At 40.9% G+C, this 22,444-nt stretch overlaps 1 protein-coding gene across 1 annotated transcript in view; it reads right to left on the reverse strand.

Moving 5' to 3' along the window:
• The window catches only part of LOC124004217 (stabilin-1-like), a 118,636-nt gene that overhangs the window by 80,106 nt on the left and 16,086 nt on the right, over positions 1-22,444 (reverse strand). The window contains exons 5-7 of the mRNA XM_046312980.1: positions 21,017-21,112; positions 19,487-19,597; positions 12,859-13,049 (exon numbers count right to left, since the gene is read on the reverse strand). Coding sequence (XP_046168936.1) covers positions 12,859-13,049; positions 19,487-19,597; positions 21,017-21,112 — 398 coding nt within the window. The remainder of the gene's footprint in view (positions 1-12,858; positions 13,050-19,486; positions 19,598-21,016; positions 21,113-22,444) is intronic.

Genomic DNA, 22,444 nt, shown 5'->3' on the forward strand with positions numbered 1-22,444 from the left:
GTATAGACACAGACTAACCCTGCTGGTATAGATACAGACTAACCCTGCTGGTATAGACAGACTGACCCTGCTGGCATAGACACAGACTAACCCTGCTGGTATAGACACAGACTAACCCTGCTGGTATAGACACAGACTAACCCTGCTGGTATAGATACAGACTAATCCTGCTGGCATAGATACAGACTAACCCTGCTGGTATAGATACAGACTAACCCTGCTGGTATAGATAGAGACTAACCCTGCTGGTATAGATACAGACTAACCCTGCTGGTACAGACAGACTGACCCTGCTGGTATAGATACAAACTAACCCTGCTGGTATAGATACAGACTAACCCTGCTGGTACAGACAGACTAACCCTGCTGGTATAGACAGACTGACCCTGCTGGTATAGATACATACTAACCCTGCTGGTATAGACAGACTAACCCTGCTGGTATAGATACAGACTAACCCTGCTGCTATAGACAGACTAACCCTTCTGGTATAGATACAGACTAACCCTGCTGGTATAGACAGACTAACCCTGCTGGTATAGAGAGACTAACCCTGCTGGTATAGAGAGACTAACCCTGCTGGTATAGATACCGACTAACCCTGCTGGTATAGATACAGACTAACCCTGCTGGTATAGACAGACTGACCCTGCTGGCATAGACACAGACTAACCCTGCTGGTATAGACACAGACTAACCCTGCTGGTATAGACACAGACTAACCCTGCTGGTATAGATACAGACTAATCCTGCTGGCATAGATACAGACTAACCCTGCTGGTATAGATACAGACTAACCCTGCTGGTATAGATAGAGACTAACCCTGCTGGTATAGATACAGACTAACCCTGCTGGTACAGACAGACTGACCCTGCTGGTATAGATACAAACTAACCCTGCTGGTATAGATACAGACTAACCCTGCTGGTACAGACAGACTAACCCTGCTGGTATAGACAGACTGACCCTGCTGGTATAGATACATACTAACCCTGCTGGTATAGACAGACTAACCCTGCTGGTATAGATACAGACTAACCCTGCTGCTATAGACAGACTAACCCTTCTGGTATAGATACAGACTAACCCTGCTGGTATAGACAGACTAACCCTGCTGGTATAGAGAGACTAACCCTGCTGGTATAGAGAGACTAACCCTGCTGGTATAGATACCGACTAACCCTGCTGGTATAGATACAGACTGACCCTGCTGGTATAGACACAGACTAACCCTGCTGGTATAGATACAGACTAATCCTGCTGGTATAGATACAGACTAACCCTGCTGGTATAGACACAGACTAACCCTGCTGGTATAGACACAGACTAACCCTGCTGGTATAGACAGACTAACCCTGCTGGTATAGATACAGACTAACCCTGCTGGTATAGACAGACTAACCCTGCTGGTATAGAGAGACTAACCCTGCTGGTATAGAGAGACTAACCCTGCTGGTATAGAGAGACTAACCCTGCTGGTATAGAGAGACTAACCCTGCTGGTATAGATACCGACTAACCCTGCTGGTATAGATACAGACTGACCCTGCTGGTATAGATACAGACTAACCCTGCTGCTATAGACACACACTAACCCTGCTGTTATAGACACAGACTAACCCTGCTGGTATAGATACAGACTAACCCTGCTGGTAGAGATACCGACTAACCCTGCTGGTATAGACAGACTAACCCTGCTGGTATAGATACAGACTAACCCTGCTGGTATAGACACAGACTAACCCTGCTGGTTAGACACAGACTAACCCTGCTGGTATAGATACAGACTAACCCTGCTGGTATAGATACAGACTGACCCTGCTGGTATAGATACAGACTAACCCTGCTGGAATAGACAGACTAACCCTGCTGGTATAGACAGACTAACCCTGCTGGAAAAGATACAGACTAACCCTGCTGGTATAGACAGACTAACCCTGCTGTTATAGACACAGACCAACCCTGCTGGTATAGACAGACTAACCCTGCTGGTATAGACAGACTAGCCCTGATGGTATAGACAGACTAGCCCTGATGGTATAGACAGACTAACCCTGCTGGTATAGACAGACTAACCCTGCTGGAATAGACACAGACTAAACCTGCTGGTATAGATACAGACCAGCCCTGCTGGTATAGATACAGACTAACCCTGCTGGTAGAGATACCGACTAACCCTGCTGGTATAGATACAGACTAACCCTGCTGGTATAGATACAGACTAACCCTGCTGGTATAGACAGACTGACCCTGCTGGCATAGACACAGACTAACCCTGCTGGTATAGACACAGACTAACCCTGCTGGTATAGACACAGACTAACCCTGCTGGTATAGATACAGACTAATCCTGCTGGCATAGATACAGACTAACCCTGCTGGTATAGATACAGACTAACCCTGCTGGTATAGATAGAGACTAACCCTACTGGTATAGATACAGACTAACCCTGCTGGTACAGACAGACTGACCCTGCTGGTATAGATACAAACTAACCCTGCTGGTATAGATACAGACTAACCCTGCTGGTACAGACAGACTAACCCTGCTGGTATAGACAGACTGACCCTGCTGGTATAGATACATACTAACCCTGCTGGTATAGACAGACTAACCCTGCTGGTATAGATACAGACTAACCCTGCTGCTATAGACAGACTAACCCTTCTGGTATAGATACAGACTAACCCTGCTGGTATAGACAGACTAACCCTGCTGGTATAGAGAGACTAACCCTGCTGGTATAGAGAGACTAACCCTGCTGGTATAGATACCGACTAACCCTGCTGGTATAGATACAGACTGACCCTGCTGGTATAGACACAGACTAACCCTGCTGGTATAGATACAGACTAATCCTGCTGGTATAGACACAGACTAACCCTGCTGGTATAGACACAGACTAACCCTGCTGGTATAGATACAGACTAACCCTGCTGGTGTAGACACAGACTAACCCTGCTGGCATAGACACAGACTAACCCTGCTGGTATAGACACAGACTAACCCTGCTGGTATAGACACAGACTAACCCTGCTGGTATAGATACAGACTAATCCTGCTGGCATAGATACAGACTAACCCTGTTGGTATAGATACAGACTAACCCTGCTGGTATAGATAGAGACTAACCCTGCTGGTATAGATACAGACTAACCCTGCTGGTACAGACAGACTGACCCTGCTGGTATAGATACAAACTAACCCTGCTGGTATAGATACAGACTAACCCTGCTGGTACAGACAGACTAACCCTGCTGGTATAGACAGACTGACCCTGCTGGTATAGATACATACTAACCCTGCTGGTATAGACAGACTAACCCTGCTGGTATAGATACAGACTAACCCTGCTGCTATAGACAGACTAACCCTTCTGGTATAGATACAGACTAACCCTGCTGGTATAGACAGACTAACCCTGCTGGTATAGAGAGACTAACCCTGCTGGTATAGAGAGACTAACCCTGCTGGTATAGATACCGACTAACCCTGCTGGTATAGATACAGACTGACCCTGCTGGTATAGACACAGACTAACCCTGCTGGTATAGATACAGACTAATCCTGCTGGTATAGATACAGACTAACCCTGCTGGTATAGACACAGACTAACCCTGCTGGTATAGACACAGACTAACCCTGCTGGTATAGACAGACTAACCCTGCTGGTATAGATACAGACTAACCCTGCTGGTATAGACAGACTAACCCTGCTGGTATAGAGAGACTAACCCTGCTGGTATAGAGAGACTAACCCTGCTGGTATAGAGAGACTAACCCTGCTGGTATAGAGAGACTAACCCTGCTGGTATAGATACCGACTAACCCTGCTGGTATAGATACAGACTGACCCTGCTGGTATAGATACAGACTAACCCTGCTGCTATAGACACACACTAACCCTGCTGTTATAGACACAGACTAACCCTGCTGGTATAGATACAGACTAACCCTGCTGGTAGAGATACCGACTAACCCTGCTGGTATAGACAGACTAACCCTGCTGGTATAGATACAGACTAACCCTGCTGGTATAGACACAGACTAACCCTGCTGGTTAGACACAGACTAACCCTGCTGGTATAGATACAGACTAACCCTGCTGGTATAGATACAGACTGACCCTGCTGGTATAGATACAGACTAACCCTGCTGGAATAGACAGACTAACCCTGCTGGTATAGACAGACTAACCCTGCTGGAAAAGATACAGACTAACCCTGCTGGTATAGACAGACTAACCCTGCTGTTATAGACACAGACCAACCCTGCTGGTATAGACAGACTAACCCTGCTGGTATAGACAGACTAGCCCTGATGGTATAGACAGACTAGCCCTGATGGTATAGACAGACTAACCCTGCTGGTATAGACAGACTAACCCTGCTGGAATAGACACAGACTAAACCTGCTGGTATAGATACAGACCAGCCCTGCTGGTATAGATACAGACTAACCCTGCTGGTAGAGATACCGACTAACCCTGCTGGTATAGATACAGACTAACCCTGCTGGTATAGATACAGACTAACCCTGCTGGTATAGACAGACTGACCCTGCTGGCATAGACACAGACTAACCCTGCTGGTATAGACACAGACTAACCCTGCTGGTATAGACACAGACTAACCCTGCTGGTATAGATACAGACTAATCCTGCTGGCATAGATACAGACTAACCCTGCTGGTATAGATACAGACTAACCCTGCTGGTATAGATAGAGACTAACCCTACTGGTATAGATACAGACTAACCCTGCTGGTACAGACAGACTGACCCTGCTGGTATAGATACAAACTAACCCTGCTGGTATAGATACAGACTAACCCTGCTGGTACAGACAGACTAACCCTGCTGGTATAGACAGACTGACCCTGCTGGTATAGATACATACTAACCCTGCTGGTATAGACAGACTAACCCTGCTGGTATAGATACAGACTAACCCTGCTGCTATAGACAGACTAACCCTTCTGGTATAGATACAGACTAACCCTGCTGGTATAGACAGACTAACCCTGCTGGTATAGAGAGACTAACCCTGCTGGTATAGAGAGACTAACCCTGCTGGTATAGATACCGACTAACCCTGCTGGTATAGATACAGACTGACCCTGCTGGTATAGACACAGACTAACCCTGCTGGTATAGATACAGACTAATCCTGCTGGTATAGATACAGACTAACCCTGCTGGTATAGACACAGACTAACCCTGCTGGTATAGACACAGACTAACCCTGCTGGTATAGACAGACTAACCCTGCTGGTATAGATACAGACTAACCCTGCTGGTATAGACAGACTAACCCTGCTGGTATAGAGAGACTAACCCTGCTGGTATAGAGAGACTAACCCTGCTGGTATAGAGAGACTAACCCTGCTGGTATAGAGAGACTAACCCTGCTGGTATAGATACCGACTAACCCTGCTGGTATAGATACAGACTGACCCTGCTGGTATAGATACAGACTAACCCTGCTGCTATAGACACACACTAACCCTGCTGTTATAGACACAGACTAACCCTGCTGGTATAGATACCGACTAACCCTGCTGGTATAGACAGACTAACCCTGCTGGTATAGATACAGACTAACCCTGCTGGTATAGACACAGACTAACCCTGCTGGTTAGACACAGACTAACCGTGCTGGTATAGATACAGACTAACCCTGCTGGTATAGATACAGACTGACCCTGCTGGTATAGATACAGACTAACCCTGCTGGAATAGACAGACTAACCCTGCTGGTATAGACAGACTAACCCTGCTGGAAAAGATACAGACTAACCCTGCTGGTATAGACAGACTAACCCTGCTGTTATAGACACAGACCAACCCTGCTGGTATAGACAGACTAACCCTGCTGGTATAGACAGACTAGCCCTGATGGTATAGACAGACTAGCCCTGATGGTATAGACAGACTAACCCTGCTGGTATAGACAGACTAACCCTGCTGGAATAGACACAGACTAAACCTGCTGGTATAGATACAGACCAGCCCTGCTGGTATAGATACAGACTAACCCTGCTGGTAGAGATACCGACTAACCCTGCTGGTATAGACAGAGTAACCCTGCTGGTATAGATACAGACTAACCCTGCTGGTATAGACACAGACTAACCCTGCTGGTTAGACACAGACTAACCCTGCTGGTATAGATACAGACTAACCCTGCTGGTATAGATACAGACTGACCCTGCTGGTATAGATACAGACTAACCCTGCTGGAATAGACAGACTAACCCTGTTGGTATAGACAGACTAACCCTGCTGGTATAGATACAGACTAACCCTGCTGGTATAGACAGACTAACCCTGCTGGTATAGATACAGACTAACCCTGCTGGTATAGAGAGACTAACCCTGCTGGTATAGAGAGACTAACCCTGCTGGTATAGAGAGACTAACCCTGCTGGTATAGAGAGACTAACCCTGCTGGTATAGATACCGACTAACCCTGCTGGTATAGATACAGACTGACCCTGCTGGTATAGATACAGACTAACCCTGCTGCTATAGACACACACTAACCCTGCTGTTATAGACACAGACTAACCCTGCTGGTATAGATACAGACTAACCCTGCTGGTAGAGATACCGACTAACCCTGCTGGTATAGATAGACTAACCCTGCTGGTATAGACACAGACTAACCCTGCTGGTATAGACACAGACTAACCCTGCTGGTATAGACAGACTAACCCTGCTGGTATAGACACAGACTGACCCTGCTGGTATAGACAGGCTAACCCTGCTGGTATAGAGAAACTAACCCTGCTGGTATAGATACAGACTAACCCTGCTGGTATAGACAGACTAACCCTGCTGGTATAGACAGACTAACCCTGCTGGTATAGATACAGACTAACCCTGCTGGTATAGATACAGACTAACCCTGCTGGTATAGACACAGACTAACCCTGCTGGTACAGACAGACTAACCCTGCTGGTACAGACACAGACTAACCCTGCTGGTACAGACAGACTAACCCTGCTGGTACAGACACAGACTAACCCTGCTGGTACAGACAGACTAACCCTGCCGGTACAGACAGACTAACCCTGCTGGTACAGACAGACTAACCCTGCTGGTATAGATACAGACTAACCCTGCTGGTATAGATACAGACTGACCCTGCTGGTATAGACAGACTAACCCTGCTGGAATAGACAAAGTTTAACCCTGCTGGTATAGACAGACTAACCCTGCTGGTATATACACAGACTAACCCTGCTGGTATAGACACAGACTAACCCTGCTGGTATAGATACAGACTAACCCTGCTGGTATAGCTACAGACTGACCCTGCTGATTTAGATACAGAATAACCCTGCTGGTATAGATACAGACTAACCCTGCTGGTATAGATACAGACTGACCCTGCTTGTATAACAGACTAACCCTGCTGGAATAGACAAAGTTTAACTCTGCTGGTATAGACAGACTAGCCCTGCTGGTACAGACAGACTGACCCTGCTGGCATAGACAGACTAACCCTGCTGGTATAGACAGACTAACCCTGCTGGTATAGATACAGACTAACCCTGCTGGTATAGATACAGACTGACCCTGCTGGTATAGACAGACTAACCCTGCTGGAATAGACAAAGTTTAACCCTGCTGGTATAGACACAGACTGACCCTGCTGGTATAGACAGACTAACCCTGCTGGTATAGAGAAACTAACCCTGCTGGTATAGATACAGACTAACCCTGCTGGTATAGATACAGACTAACCCTGCTGGTATAGACAGACTAACCCTGCTGGTATAGACAGACTAACCCTGCTGGTATAGACACAGACTAACCCTGCTGGTATAGATACAGACTAACCCTGCTGGTATAGACAGACTAACCCTGCTGGTATAGACACAGACTAACCCTGCTGGTATAGATACAGACTAACCCTGCTGGTATAGACAGACTAACCCTGCTGGTATAGACACAGACTGACCCTGCTGGTATAGACAGACTAACCCTGCTGGTATAGAGAAACTAACCCTGCTGGTATAGATACAGACTAACCCTGCTGGTATAGACAGACTAACCCTGCTGGTATAGACAGACTAACCCTGCTGGTATAGATACAGACTAACCCTGCTGGTATAGATACAGACTAACCCTGCTGGTATAGACACAGACTAACCCTGCTGGTACATACAGACTAACCCTGCTGGTATAGACACAGACTAACCCTGCTGGTACAGACAGACTAACCCTGCCGGTACAGACAGACTAACCCTGCTGGTACAGACAGACTAACCCTGCTGGTATAGATACAGACTAACCCTGCTGGTATAGATACAGACTAACCCTGCTGGTATAGATACAGACTAACCCTGCTGGTATAGATACAGACTAACCCTGCTGGTATAGACAGACTAACCCTGCTGGTATAGATACATACTAACCCTGCTGGTATAGACAGACTAACCCTGCTGGTACAGACAGACTAACCCTGCTGGTATAGATACAGACTAACCCTGCTGGTATAGATACAGACTGGCCCTGCTGGTATAGACAGACTAACCCTGCTGGAATAGACAAAGTTTAACCCTGCTGGTATAGACAGACTAACCCTGCTGGTATATACACAGACTAACCCTGCTGGTATAGACACAGACTAACCCTGCTGGTATAGATACAGACTAACCCTGCTGGTATAGATACAGACTAACCCTGCTGGTATAGACAGACTAACCCTGCTGGTATAGCTACAGACTGACCCTGCTGATTTAGATACAGAATAACCCTGCTGGTATAGATATAGACTAACCCTGCTGGTATAGATACAGACTGACCCTGCTTGTATAGACAGACTAACCCTGCTGGAATAGACAAAGTTTAACTCTGCTGGTATAGACAGACTAGCCCTGCTGGTACAGACAGACTGACCCTGCTGGCATAGACAGACTAACCCTGCTGGTATAGACAGACTAACCCTGCTGGTACAGACAGACTAACCCTGCTGGTATAGATACAGACTAACCCTGCTGGTATAGATACAGACTGACCCTGCTGGTATAGACAGACTAACCCTGCTTGAATAGACAAAGTTTAACCCTGCTGGTATAGACAGACTAACCCTGCTGGTATAGACACAGACTGACCCTGCTGGTATAGACAGACTAACCCTGCTGGTATAGAGACACTAACCCTGCTGGTATAGATACAGACTAACCCTGCTGGTATAGATACAGATTAACCCTGCTGGTATAGACAGACTAACCCTGCTGGTATAGACAGACTAACCCTGCTGGTATAGACACAGACTAACCCTGCTGGTATAGACAGACTAACCCTGCTGGTATAGATACAGACTAATCCTGCTGGTATAGATACAGACTAACCCTGCTGGTATAGATACAGACTAACCCTGCTGGTATAGATACAGACTAACCCTGCTGGTATAGATACAGACTAACCCTGCTGGTATAGATACAGACTAACCCTGCTGGTATAGATACAGACTAATCCTGCTGGTATAGACACACTAACCCTGCTGTTATAGACAGACTAACCCTGCTGGAATAGACAGTTTAACCCTGCTGGTATAGATACAGACTAACCCTGCTGGTATAGATACAGACTAACCCTGCTGGTATAGACAGACTAACCCTGCTGGTATAGACAGACTAACCCTGCTGGTATAGACACATACTAACCCTGCTGGTATAGACAGACTAACCCTGCTGGTATAGATACAGACTAATCCTGCTGGTATAGATACAGACTAACCCTGCTGGTATAGATACAGACTAACCCTGCTGGTATAGATACAGACTAACCCTGCTGGAATAGACAGACTAACCCTGCTGGTATAGATACAGACTAACCCTGCTGGTATAGACAGACTAACCCTGCTGGTATAGACAGACTAATCCTGCTGGTATAGACACAGACTAACCCTGCTGGTATAGATACAGACTAACCCTGCTGGTGTAGACACAGACTAACCCTGCTGCTATAGATACAGACTAACCCTGCTGGTGTAGACACAGACTAACCCTGCTGGTATAGATACAGACTAACCCTGCTGGTATAGACAGACTAAACCTGCTGGTATAGACACAGACTAACCCTGCTGGTATAGACAGACTAACTCTGCTGGTATAGACACAGACTAACCCTGCTGGTATAGATACAGACTAACCCTGCTGGAATAGACACAGTTTTACCCTGCTGGTATAGACAGACTAACCCTGCTGGAATAGACAAAGTGTAACCCTGCTGGTATAGACAGACTCACCCTGCTGGTATAGCTACAGACTGACCCAGCTGGTTTAGATTCAGACTAACCCTGCTGGTATAGACACAGACTAACCCTGCTGGTATATACACAGACTAACCCTGCTGGTATAGACAGACTAACCCTGCTGGTATAGACACAGACTAACCCTGCTGGTATAGATACAGACTAACCCTGCTGGTATAGATACAGACTAACCCTGCTGGTATAGACAGACTAACCCTGCTGGTATAGCTACAGACTGACCCTGCTGGTTTAGATACAGACTAACCCTGCTGGTATAGACACAGACTAACCCTGCTGGTATAGATACAGACTAACCCTGCTGGTATAGATACAGACTAATCCTGCTTGTATAGACACACTAACCCTGCTGTTATAGACAGACTAACCCTGCTGGAATAGACAGTTTAACCCTGCTGGTATAGATACAGACTAACCCTGCTGGTATAGATACAGACTAACCCTGCTGGTATAGACAGACTAACCCTGCTGGTATAGACAGACTAACCCTGCTGGTATAGACACATACTAACCCTGCTGGTATAGACAGACTAACCCTGCTGGTATAGATACAGACTAATCCTGCTGGTATAGATACAGACTAACCCTGCTGGTATAGATACAGACTAACCCTGCTGGTATAGATACAGACTAACCCTGCTGGAATAGACAGACTAACCCTGCTGGTATAGATACAGACTAACCCTGCTGGTATAGACAGACTAACCCTGCTGGTATAGACAGACTAATCCTGCTGGTATAGACACAGACTAACCCTGCTGGTATAGATACAGACTAACCCTGCTGGTGTAGACACAGACTAACCCTGCTGCTATAGATACAGACTAACCCTGCTGGTGTAGACACAGACTAACCCTGCTGGTATAGATACAGACTAACCCTGCTGGTATAGACAGACTAAACCTGCTGGTATAGACACAGACTAACCCTGCTGGTATAGACAGACTAACTCTGCTGGTATAGACACAGACTAACCCTGCTGGTATAGATACAGACTAACCCTGCTGGAATAGACACAGTTTTACCCTGCTGGTATAGACAGACTAACCCTGCTGGAATAGACAAAGTGTAACCCTGCTGGTATAGACAGACTCACCCTGCTGGTATAGCTACAGACTGACCCAGCTGGTTTAGATTCAGACTAACCCTGCTGGTATAGACACAGACTAACCCTGCTGGTATATACACAGACTAACCCTGCTGGTATAGACAGACTAACCCTGCTGGTATAGACACAGACTAACCCTGCTGGTATAGATACAGACTAACCCTGCTGGTATAGATACAGACTAACCCTGCTGGTATAGACAGACTAACCCTGCTGGTATAGCTACAGACTGACCCTGCTGGTTTAGATACAGACTAACCCTGCTGGTATAGACACAGACTAACCCTGCTGGTATAGATACAGACTGACCCTGCTTGTATAGACAGACTAACCCTGCTGGAATAGACAGTTTAACCCTGCTGGTATAGATACAGACTAACCCTGCTGGTATAGACACATACTAACCCTGCTGGTATAGATACAGACTGACCCTGCTTGTATAGACAGACTAACCCTGCTGGAATAGACAGTTTAACCCTGCTGGTATAGATACAGACTAACCCTGCTGGTATAGACAGACTAACCCTGCTGGTATAGACCCAGACTAACCCTGCTGGTATAGACAGACTAACCCTGCTGGTATAGATACAGACTAATCCTGCTGGTATAGATACAGATAACCCTGCTGGTATAGATACAGGATGTCATAAGGTGAATGCACCAATTTGTAAGTCGCTCTGGATAAGAGCGTCTGCTAAATGACTTAAATGTAAATGTAATACAGACTAACCCTGCTGGTATAGATACAGACTAACCCTGCTGGAATAGAAAGACTAACGCTGCTGGTATAGATACAGACTAACCCTGCTGGTATAGACAGACTAACCCTGCTGGTATAGACAGACTAACCCTGCTGGTATAGACACAGACTAACCCTGCTGGTATAGATACAGACTAACCCTGCTGGTGTAGACACAGACTAACCCTGCTGGTATAGATACAGACTAACCCTGCTGGTGTAGACACAGACTAACCCTGCTGGTATAGACAGACTAACCCTGCTGGTGTAGACACAGACTAACCCTGCTGGTGTAGACACAGACTAACCCTGCTGGTATAGATACAGACTAACCCTGCTGGTATAGACAGACTAAACCTGCTGGTATAGACACAGACTAACCCTGCTGGTATAGACAGACTAACCCTGCTGGTATAGACAGACTAACCCTGCTGGTATAGACACAGACTAACCCTGCTGGTATAGATACAGACTAACCCTGCTGGTGTAGACACAGACTAACCCTGCTGGTATAGATACAGACTAACCCTGCTGGTGTAGACACAGACTAACCCTGCTGGTATAGATACAGACTAACCCTGCTGGTATAGACAGACTAAACCTGCTGGTATAGACACAGACTAACCCTGCTGGTATAGATACAGACTAACCCTGCTGGTGTAGACAGACTAACCCTGCTGGAATAGACACAGTTTTACCCTGCTGGTATAGACAGAGACTCACCTTGCCAGGACTATTATAGACACAGACAGTGGAATTGCGAGGACAGCCTCCGTTGTCCTCGTCACATGGGTTGATGGGAACACACATCCGACCATCCCCCTTGTAACCTGCCTTACACTGGCACTGGAACAGCCGCCCCCCCAGCCAAGAACAGTCCGCATTCACATCACATTGTTTAGCAGAACAAAAACCTGGGAAATAATATACACATTTAATTATGGAACGGAGGGGATCACAGCAGAATAGAATAAAACAGAATAGAACAGAATTTAATAGAACAGAATAGAACATAATACAAGTGAATAGAACAGATTGAAACAGAATAGAGCAGAACAGGACAGAGCAGAATAGAACAGAAGTTAATAGAACAGAATAGGACAGAATAGAACAGAAGTTAATAGAACAGAATAGAACAGAACAGAACAGGGCAGAATAGAACAGAATTTAATATAACAGAATAGAACAGAACAGAACAGAATGTAATATAACAGAATAGAACAGAATGTAATATAACAGAATAGAACAGAATGTAATATAACAGAATAGAACAGAACAGAATGTAATATAACAGAATAGAACAGAATGTAATATAACAGAATAGAACAGAGCAGAACAGAATGTAATATAACAGAATAGAACAGAGCAGAACAGAATGTAATATAACAGAATAGAACAGAGCAGAACAGAATGTAATATAACAGAATAGAACAGGACAGAATGTAATATAACAGAATAGAACAGAACAGAACAGAACAGAATGTAATATAACAGAATAGAACAGGACAGGACAGAGCAGAATGTAATATAACAGAAGAGAACAGGACAGGACAGAGCAGAATAGAACAGGACAGGACAGAGCAGAATAGAACAGAATTTAATATAACAGAATAGAATAGAACAGAAGTTAATAGAACAGAATAAAACAATTTAATATAACAGAATAGAACAGAATGTAATATAACAGAATAGAACATGACAGGACAGAGCAGAATAGAACAGAATTGAATAGAACAGAATGTAATATAACAGAATAGAACAGAAGTTAATAGAACAGAATAGAACAGAAGAAGAACAGAACAGGACAGAGCAGAAAAGAACATAATTTAATAGAACAGAATAGAACAGAGCAGAACAGAACATAATAGAATAGAGCAGAAAATAATAAAGCAGAATAGAATAGAACAGAATAGAACAGAATAGAATATAACAGAGCAGAATAGAACAGAATAGAACAGAGCAGGACAGAATAGAATATAATAGAACAGAGCAGGACAGAATAGAATATAGCAGAATATAACAGAGCAGAATAGAATAGAACCGAGCAGAATATAATATAATAGAATAGAACAGAGCAGAATAGAATAGAATAGAATAGAACAGAGCAGAATAAACTGAATAAAACAGAATATAACAGGATAGAACAGGATAGAACAGAATAGAACAGAATAGAACATAATATATTATAGCAGAACAGAAAAAAGAACATAATTTAATAGAACAGAATAGAACAGAGCAGAACAGAACATAATAGAATAGAGCAGAAAATAATAAAGCAGAATAGAATAGAACAGAATAGAACAGAATAGAATATAACAGAGCAGAATAGAACAGAATAGAACAGAGCAGGACAGAATAGAATATAATAGAACAGAGCAGAATAGAACAGAATAGAACAGAATAGAACAGGATAGAACAGAATAGAACAGAATAGAACAGAATAGAACAGAATAGAACATAATATATTATAGCAGAACAGAATAGAACAGGATATAACAGAATATATTATAACAGAAGAGAATATAACAGAATATATTATAATATAACAGAATATAACAGAATATATTATAACAGAACCGAATAGAACAGAATATATTATAACAAAACAGAATAGAACAGAATAGAACAGAATGTATTATAACAGAACAGAATAGAACATAATATATTATAACAGAACAGAATTGAACAGAATAGAACACAATAGAACAGAATGTATTATAACAGAACAGAATAGAACAGAATGTATTATAACAGAACAGAACAGAATAGAACAGAATATATTATAACAGAACAGAATAGAACAGAATAGAACAGAATATATTATAACAGAACAGAATAGAACAGAATAGAACAGAATAGAACAGAATAGAACAGAATAGAACAGAACAGAACAGAATAGAACAGAATAGAACAGAATAGAACAGAATAGAACAGAATAGAACATAATATATTATAACAGAACAGAATAGAACAGAATATATTATAACAGAACAGAACAGGATAGAACAGAATATATTATAACAGAACAGAATAGAACAGAATAGAACAGAATAGAACAGAATAGAACAGAATAGAACAGAATAGAACAGAATAGAACAGAATATATTATAACAGAACAGAATAGAACAGAATATATTATAACAGAACAGAACAGAACAGAATAGAACAGGATAGAACAGAATAGAACAGAATATATTATAACAGAACAGAATAGAACAGAATAGAACAGAATAGAACAGAATAGAACAGAATAGAACAGGATAGAACAGAATAGAACAGAATATATTATAACAGAACAGAATAGAACAGAATAGAACAGGATAGAACAGAATAGAACAGAATATATTATAACAGAACAGAATAGAACAGAATAGAACAGAATAGAACAGAATATATTATCAGAATATATTATAACAGAACAGAATAGAACAGAATAGAACAGGATAGAACAGAATAGAACAGAATATATTATAACAGAACAGAATAGAACAGAATAGAACAGAATAGAACAGAATATATTATAACAGAACAGAATAGAACAGAATAGAACAGAATAGAACAGAATATATTATAACAGAACAGAATAGAACAGAATAGAACAGAATATATTATAACAGAACAGAATAGAACAGAATAGAACAGAATAGAACAGAATATATTATAACAGAACAGAATAGAACAGAATATATTATAACAGAACAGAATAGAACAGAATAGAACATAATATATTATAACAGAACAGAATAGAACAGAATAGAACATAATATATTATAACAGAACAGAATTGAACAGAATAGAACAGAATATATTATAACAGAACAGAATAGAACAGAATGGAACAGAATAGTACAGAATGGAACAGAATATATTATAACAGAACAGAATAGAACAGAATAGAACAGAATAGTACAGAATGGAACAGAATATATTATAACAGAACCGAATAGAACATAATATATTATAACAGAACAGAATAGTACAGAATATAACAGAATATATTATAATATAACAGAATAGAACATAATATATTATAACAGAACAGAATAGAACAGAATAGAACAGAATAGAACAGAATATATTATAACAGAACAGAATAGAACAGAATAGAACAGAATATATTATAACAGAACAGAATAGAACAGAATAGAACAGAATAGAACAGAATAGAACAGAATAGAGCAGAATAGAACAGAATAGAGCAGAATATATTATAACAGAACAGAATAGAACAGAATAGAACAGAATAGAACAGAATATATTATAACAGAACAGAATAGAACAGAATAGAACAGAATATATTATAACAGAACAGAATAGAACAGAATAGAACAGAATAGAACAGAATATATTATAACAGAACAGAATAGAACAGAATAGAACAGAATATATTATAACAGAACAGAATAGAACAGAATAGAACAGAATAGAACAGAATAGAACAGAATAGAACAGAATAGAACAGAATATATTATAACAGAACAGAATAGAACAGAATAGAACAGGATAGAACAGGATAGAACAGAACAGAACAGAATAGAACAGAATAGAACAGAACAGAACAGGATAGAACAGAATAGAACAGAATAGAGCAGAATAGAGCAGAATAGAACATGATAGAACAGGATAGAACAGAACAGAACAGAATATATTATAACAGAACCGAATAGAACATAATATATTATAACAGAACAGAATAGTACAGAATATAACAGAATATATTATAATATAACAGAATAGAACATAATATATTATAACAGAACAGAACAGAACAGAATAGAACAGAATAGAACAGAATATATTATAACAGAACAGAATAGAACAGAATAGAACAGAATAGAACAGAATATATTATAACAGAACAGAATAGAACAGAATAGAACAGAATATATTATAACAGAACAGAATAGAACAGAATAGAACAGAATAGAACAGAATAGAACAGAATAGAACAGAATAGAACAGAATAGAACAGAATAGAACAGAATATATTATAACAGAACAGAATAGAACAGAATAGAACAGGATAGAACAGGATAGAACAGAATAGAACAGAATAGAACAGAACAGAACAGAACAGGATAGAACAGAACAGAACAGAATAGAACAGAATAGAACAGAACAGAACAGGATAGAACAGAATAGAACAGAATAGAGCAGAATAGAGCAGAATAGAACATGATAGAACAGGATAGAACAGAACAGAATATATTATAACAGAACCGAATAGAACATAATATATTATAACAGAACAGAATAGTACAGAATATAACAGAATATATTATAATATAACAGAATAGAACATAATATATTATAACAGAACAGAATAGAACAGAATAGAACAGAATAGAACAGAATAGAACATGATATATTATAACAGAACAGAATAGAACAGAATGGAACAGAATAGAACATAATAGAACATGATAGAACAGAATAGAACAGAACAGAATAGAACAGAATAGAACAGAATAGAACAGAATAGAACAGAATAGAACAGAATAGAGCAGAATAGAACATGATAGAACAGAATAGAACAGAATAGAACAGAATAGAACATAATAGAACAGAATAGAACAGAATAGAACAGAATAGAACAGAATAGAACAGAATAGAGCAGAATAGAACATGATAGAACAGGATAGAACAGAATAGAACAGAATAGAACAGAATAGAACAGAATAGAACAGAATAGAGCAGAATAGAACACGATAGAACAGGATAGAACAGAATAGAACAGAATAGAACAGAATAGAGCAGAATAGAACACGATAGAACAGAACAGAACAGGATAGAACAGAATAGAACAGAATAGAACAGAATAGAACAGAATAGAACAGAATATATTATAACAGAACAGGATAGAACAGGATAGAACAGAATAGAACAGAATAGAACAGAATAGAACAGAATAGAACAGAATATATTATAACAGAACAGAATAGAACACAATAGAACAGGATAGAACAGGATAGAACAGAATAGAACAGAATAGAACAGAATAGAACAGAATATATTATAACAGAACAGAACAGAACAGGATAGAACAGAATAGAACAGAATATATTATAACAGAACAGAACAGAACAGGATAGAACAGAATAGAACAGAATAGAACAGAACAGAACAGAATAGAACAGAATAGAACAGAACAGAACAGGATAGAACAGAATAGAACAGAATAGAGCAGAATAGAGCAGAATAGAACATGATAGAACAGGATAGAACAGAACAGAACAGAATATATTATAACAGAACCGAATAGAACATAATATATTATAACAGAACAGAATAGTACAGAATATAACAGAATATATTATAATATAACAGAATAGAACATAATATATTATAACAGAACAGAATAGAACAGAATAGAACAGAATAGAACAGAATATATTATAACAGAACAGGATAGAACAGAATAGAACAGAATATATTATAACAGAACAGAATAGAACAGAATAGAACAGAATAGAACAGAATATATTATAACAGAACAGAATAGAACAGAATAGAACAGAATAGAACAGAATAGAACATGATATATTATAACAGAACAGAATAGAACAGAATGGAACAGAATAGAACATAATAGAACATGATAGAACAGAATAGAACAGAACAGAACAGAATAGAACAGAACAGAACAGAATAGAACAGAATATAACAGAATAGAACAGAATAGAACAGAATAGAGCAGAATAGAACATGATAGAACAGAATAGAACAGAATAGAACAGAATAGAACAGAATAGAACATAATAGAACAGAATAGAACAGAATAGAACAGAATAGAACAGAATAGAACAGAATAGAGCAGAATAGAACATGATAGAAGAGGATAGAACAGAATAGAACAGAATAGAACAGAATAGAACAGAATAGAGCAGAATAGAACACGATAGAACAGGATAGAACAGAATAGAACAGAATAGAACAGAATAGAACAGAATAGAGCAGAATAGAACACGATAGAACAGAACAGAACAGGATAGAACAGAATAGAACAGAATAGAACAGAATAGAACAGAATATATTATAACAGAACAGGATAGAACATGATAGAACAGAATAGAACAGAATAGAACAGAATAGAACAGAATAGAACAGAATATATTATAACAGAACAGAATAGAACAAAATAGAACAGAATAGAACAGAATAGAACATGATAGAACAGGATAGAACAGAACAGAACAGAACAGGATAGAACAGGATAGAACAGAATGGAATAAAATAGAAAAGAGCAGAATGGAATGGAACAGAGCAGAATATAATATAAATGACCAGCATATGAATTTTGGGAAAGTTAGCAGAATTTTGTCACCCTAGTGATATGTATGAACTCTGTCACCTGAGCAACGGTCTCCAGTCTTGTGAAACCCAGGAAGACATTGACACACGGAGTTCTCTGCCACTCCTTTACAGTGGGAGTAGGCACTGCAGTTCTTACAGGCAGCAGAGACTGGAGGAAACACAATACACATCATCAGTAGACACCAACCTACAGTACTGAAGTACCTTTCACTAAATGACATCACTAAATGACATCACTAAATGACATCACTAAATGAGATCACTAAATGAGATCACTAAATGACATCACTAAATGACATCACTAAATGAGATCACTAAATGACATCACTAAATGGGATCACTAAATGACATCACTAAATGACATCACTAAATGAGATCACTAAATTAGATCACTAAATGAGATCACTAAATGGGATCACGAAATGAGATCACTAAATGACATCACTAAATGAGATCACTAAATGGGATCACTAAATGGGATCACTAAATGAGATCACTAAATGAGATCACTAAATGGGATCACTAAATGAGATCACTAAATGAGATCACTAAATGACATCCATCACTAAATGAGATCACTAAATGGGATCACTAAATGACATCACTAAATGACATCACTAAATGAGATCACTAAATGACATCACTAAATGGGATCACTAAATGGGATCACTAAATGGGATCACTAAATGGGATCATTAAATGACATCACTAAATGGGATCACTAAATGAGAACACTAAATGAGATCACTAAATGAGATCACTAAATGAGAACAAGATAACAATTATCAACCAATTAATTTTATTTTTTGAAAGCTTGTCTGGTCCAGAACACGGTGAAAACTGGGTTTCCTTTTAAAAAATACATGTATTTACATTTACATTTACATTTAAGTCATTTAGCAGACGCTCTTATCCAGAGCGACTTACAAATTCACATGTGAAATGTTCCAAAAGAGGTATGTAATCACATCTGAAGTCAATGTGATAACGTGACAACATGTAAAACAACATGAAACTACATATGTGATAAACGTGTTCAGGTCTTCAAAAAAAAACACGTTTTAACACGATTTTCCATGTGAAATCATCACTTTTTTTGTAAGGGTGAATATCAATGGACTATATCTGGTCTGTATCACAAATGGCACCCTATTCCCTACATAGTGCACTACTTTTGATTAGGGCCCATAGAGCTCTGGCCAAAAGAAGTGGACTATTTAGGGGATAGGGTGTTATTTGGGGCACAACCCATTCATGTACAGTGGGGCAAAAAGTATTTAGTCAGCCACTAATTGTGCAAGTCCTCCCACTTAAAAAGATGAGAGAGGCCTGTAATTTTCATCATAGGTACACTTCAACTATGACAGACAAAATTAGAAGAAAAAAATCCAGAATATCACATTGTAGGATTTTTAATTAATATATTTGCAAATTATGGTGGAAAATGTGTACCTGTGATGAAAATTATAGGCCTATCTCATCTTTTTAAGTGGGAGAACTTGCACAATTGGTGGCTGACTAAATACTTTTTTGCCCCACTGTATCTGATGTAAGGAGGCGGGGTTACCTTGTTCACACCTGGGTCCAGTGTACGGCGGCTGGCAGTAGCACTCTCCGTTCCCATCAGGACCGTTGTTACATTCTCCATTCACACAGCCGCACTCTAGACAACACACCAAAACAACATTAGCTGACAGGTTAGAATATTCATGGAGGGAATAGAGAGAGAAAGAGAGAGCAATGGGGGAAAAGAGAGATGTAGCAGGGAGAGAGAGAGATAGGAAGAGGGGAGAGAGAGATGGGGAAAATAGAGATGTAGCAGGGAGAGAGAGAGATAGGATGAGGGGAGAGAGAGAGATGGGGGAAAATAGAGATGTAGCAGGGAGAGAGAGAGATAGGAAGAGGGGAGAGAGAGAGAGATGGGGGAAAATAGAGATGTAGCAGGGAGAGAGAGAGATAGGAAGAGGGGAGAGAGAGAGAGATGGGGGAAAATAGAGATGTAGCAGGGAGAGAGAGAGATAGGAAGAGGGGAGAGAGAGAGAGATGGGGGAAAATAGAGATGTAGCAGGGAGAGAGAGAGATAGGAAGAGGGGAGAGAGAGAGAGATGGGGGAAAATAGAGATGTAGCAGGGAGAGAGAGAGATAGGAAGAGGGGAGGGAGAGAGAGATGGGGACCATTTGAATTGAATTGAGAGAAGAGGGAGAGACTTTTGACTGTTTGTCTTTCTTTAATGAAACATCCTCATTTAATTAAAACCTCACCACATTAACCCCCCCCAACCACCTTTAAAAAACAAATATCCCCTGTACTGCATCCTCACCTTGCCCTCTACCCCACAACACAAAACATCACCACACATCACAATAACCAAAACCTCACCACTTCTACAACACACGTTTGACACGTTTGGCCTTTTCCTTCTTCGAATACCTGCACTTATTAAAAACATTCCAACAGTAAACTCCACCCCCAACCTCTCACACAAACATCCCAACAGTAAACTCCACCCCCAACCTCTCACACAAACATCCCAACAGTAAAAACTCCACCCCCAACCTCTCACACAAACATCCCAACAGTAAACTCCACCCCCAACCTCTCACACAAACATCCCAACAGTAAACTCCACCCCCAACCTCTCACACAAACATCCCAACAGTAAACTCCACCCCCAACCTCTCACACAAACATCCCAACCGTAAACTCCACCCCCAACCTCTCACACAAACATCCCAACAGTAAACTCCACCCCCAACCTCTCACACAAACATCCCAACAGTAAACTCCACCCCCAACCTCTCACACAAACATCCCAACAGTAAACTCCACCCCCAACCTCTCACACAAACATCCCAACAGTAAACTCCACCCCCAACCTCTCACACAAACATCCCAACAGTAAACTCCACCCCCAACCTCTCACACAAACATCCCAACAGTAAACTCCACCCCAACCTCTCACACAAACATCCCAACAGTAAACTCCACCCCCAA

Source organism: Oncorhynchus gorbuscha, linkage group LG18 (genome assembly GCF_021184085.1).
Source record: "Oncorhynchus gorbuscha isolate QuinsamMale2020 ecotype Even-year linkage group LG18, OgorEven_v1.0, whole genome shotgun sequence".
Lineage (NCBI taxonomy): Eukaryota > Metazoa > Chordata > Actinopteri > Salmoniformes > Salmonidae > Oncorhynchus > Oncorhynchus gorbuscha.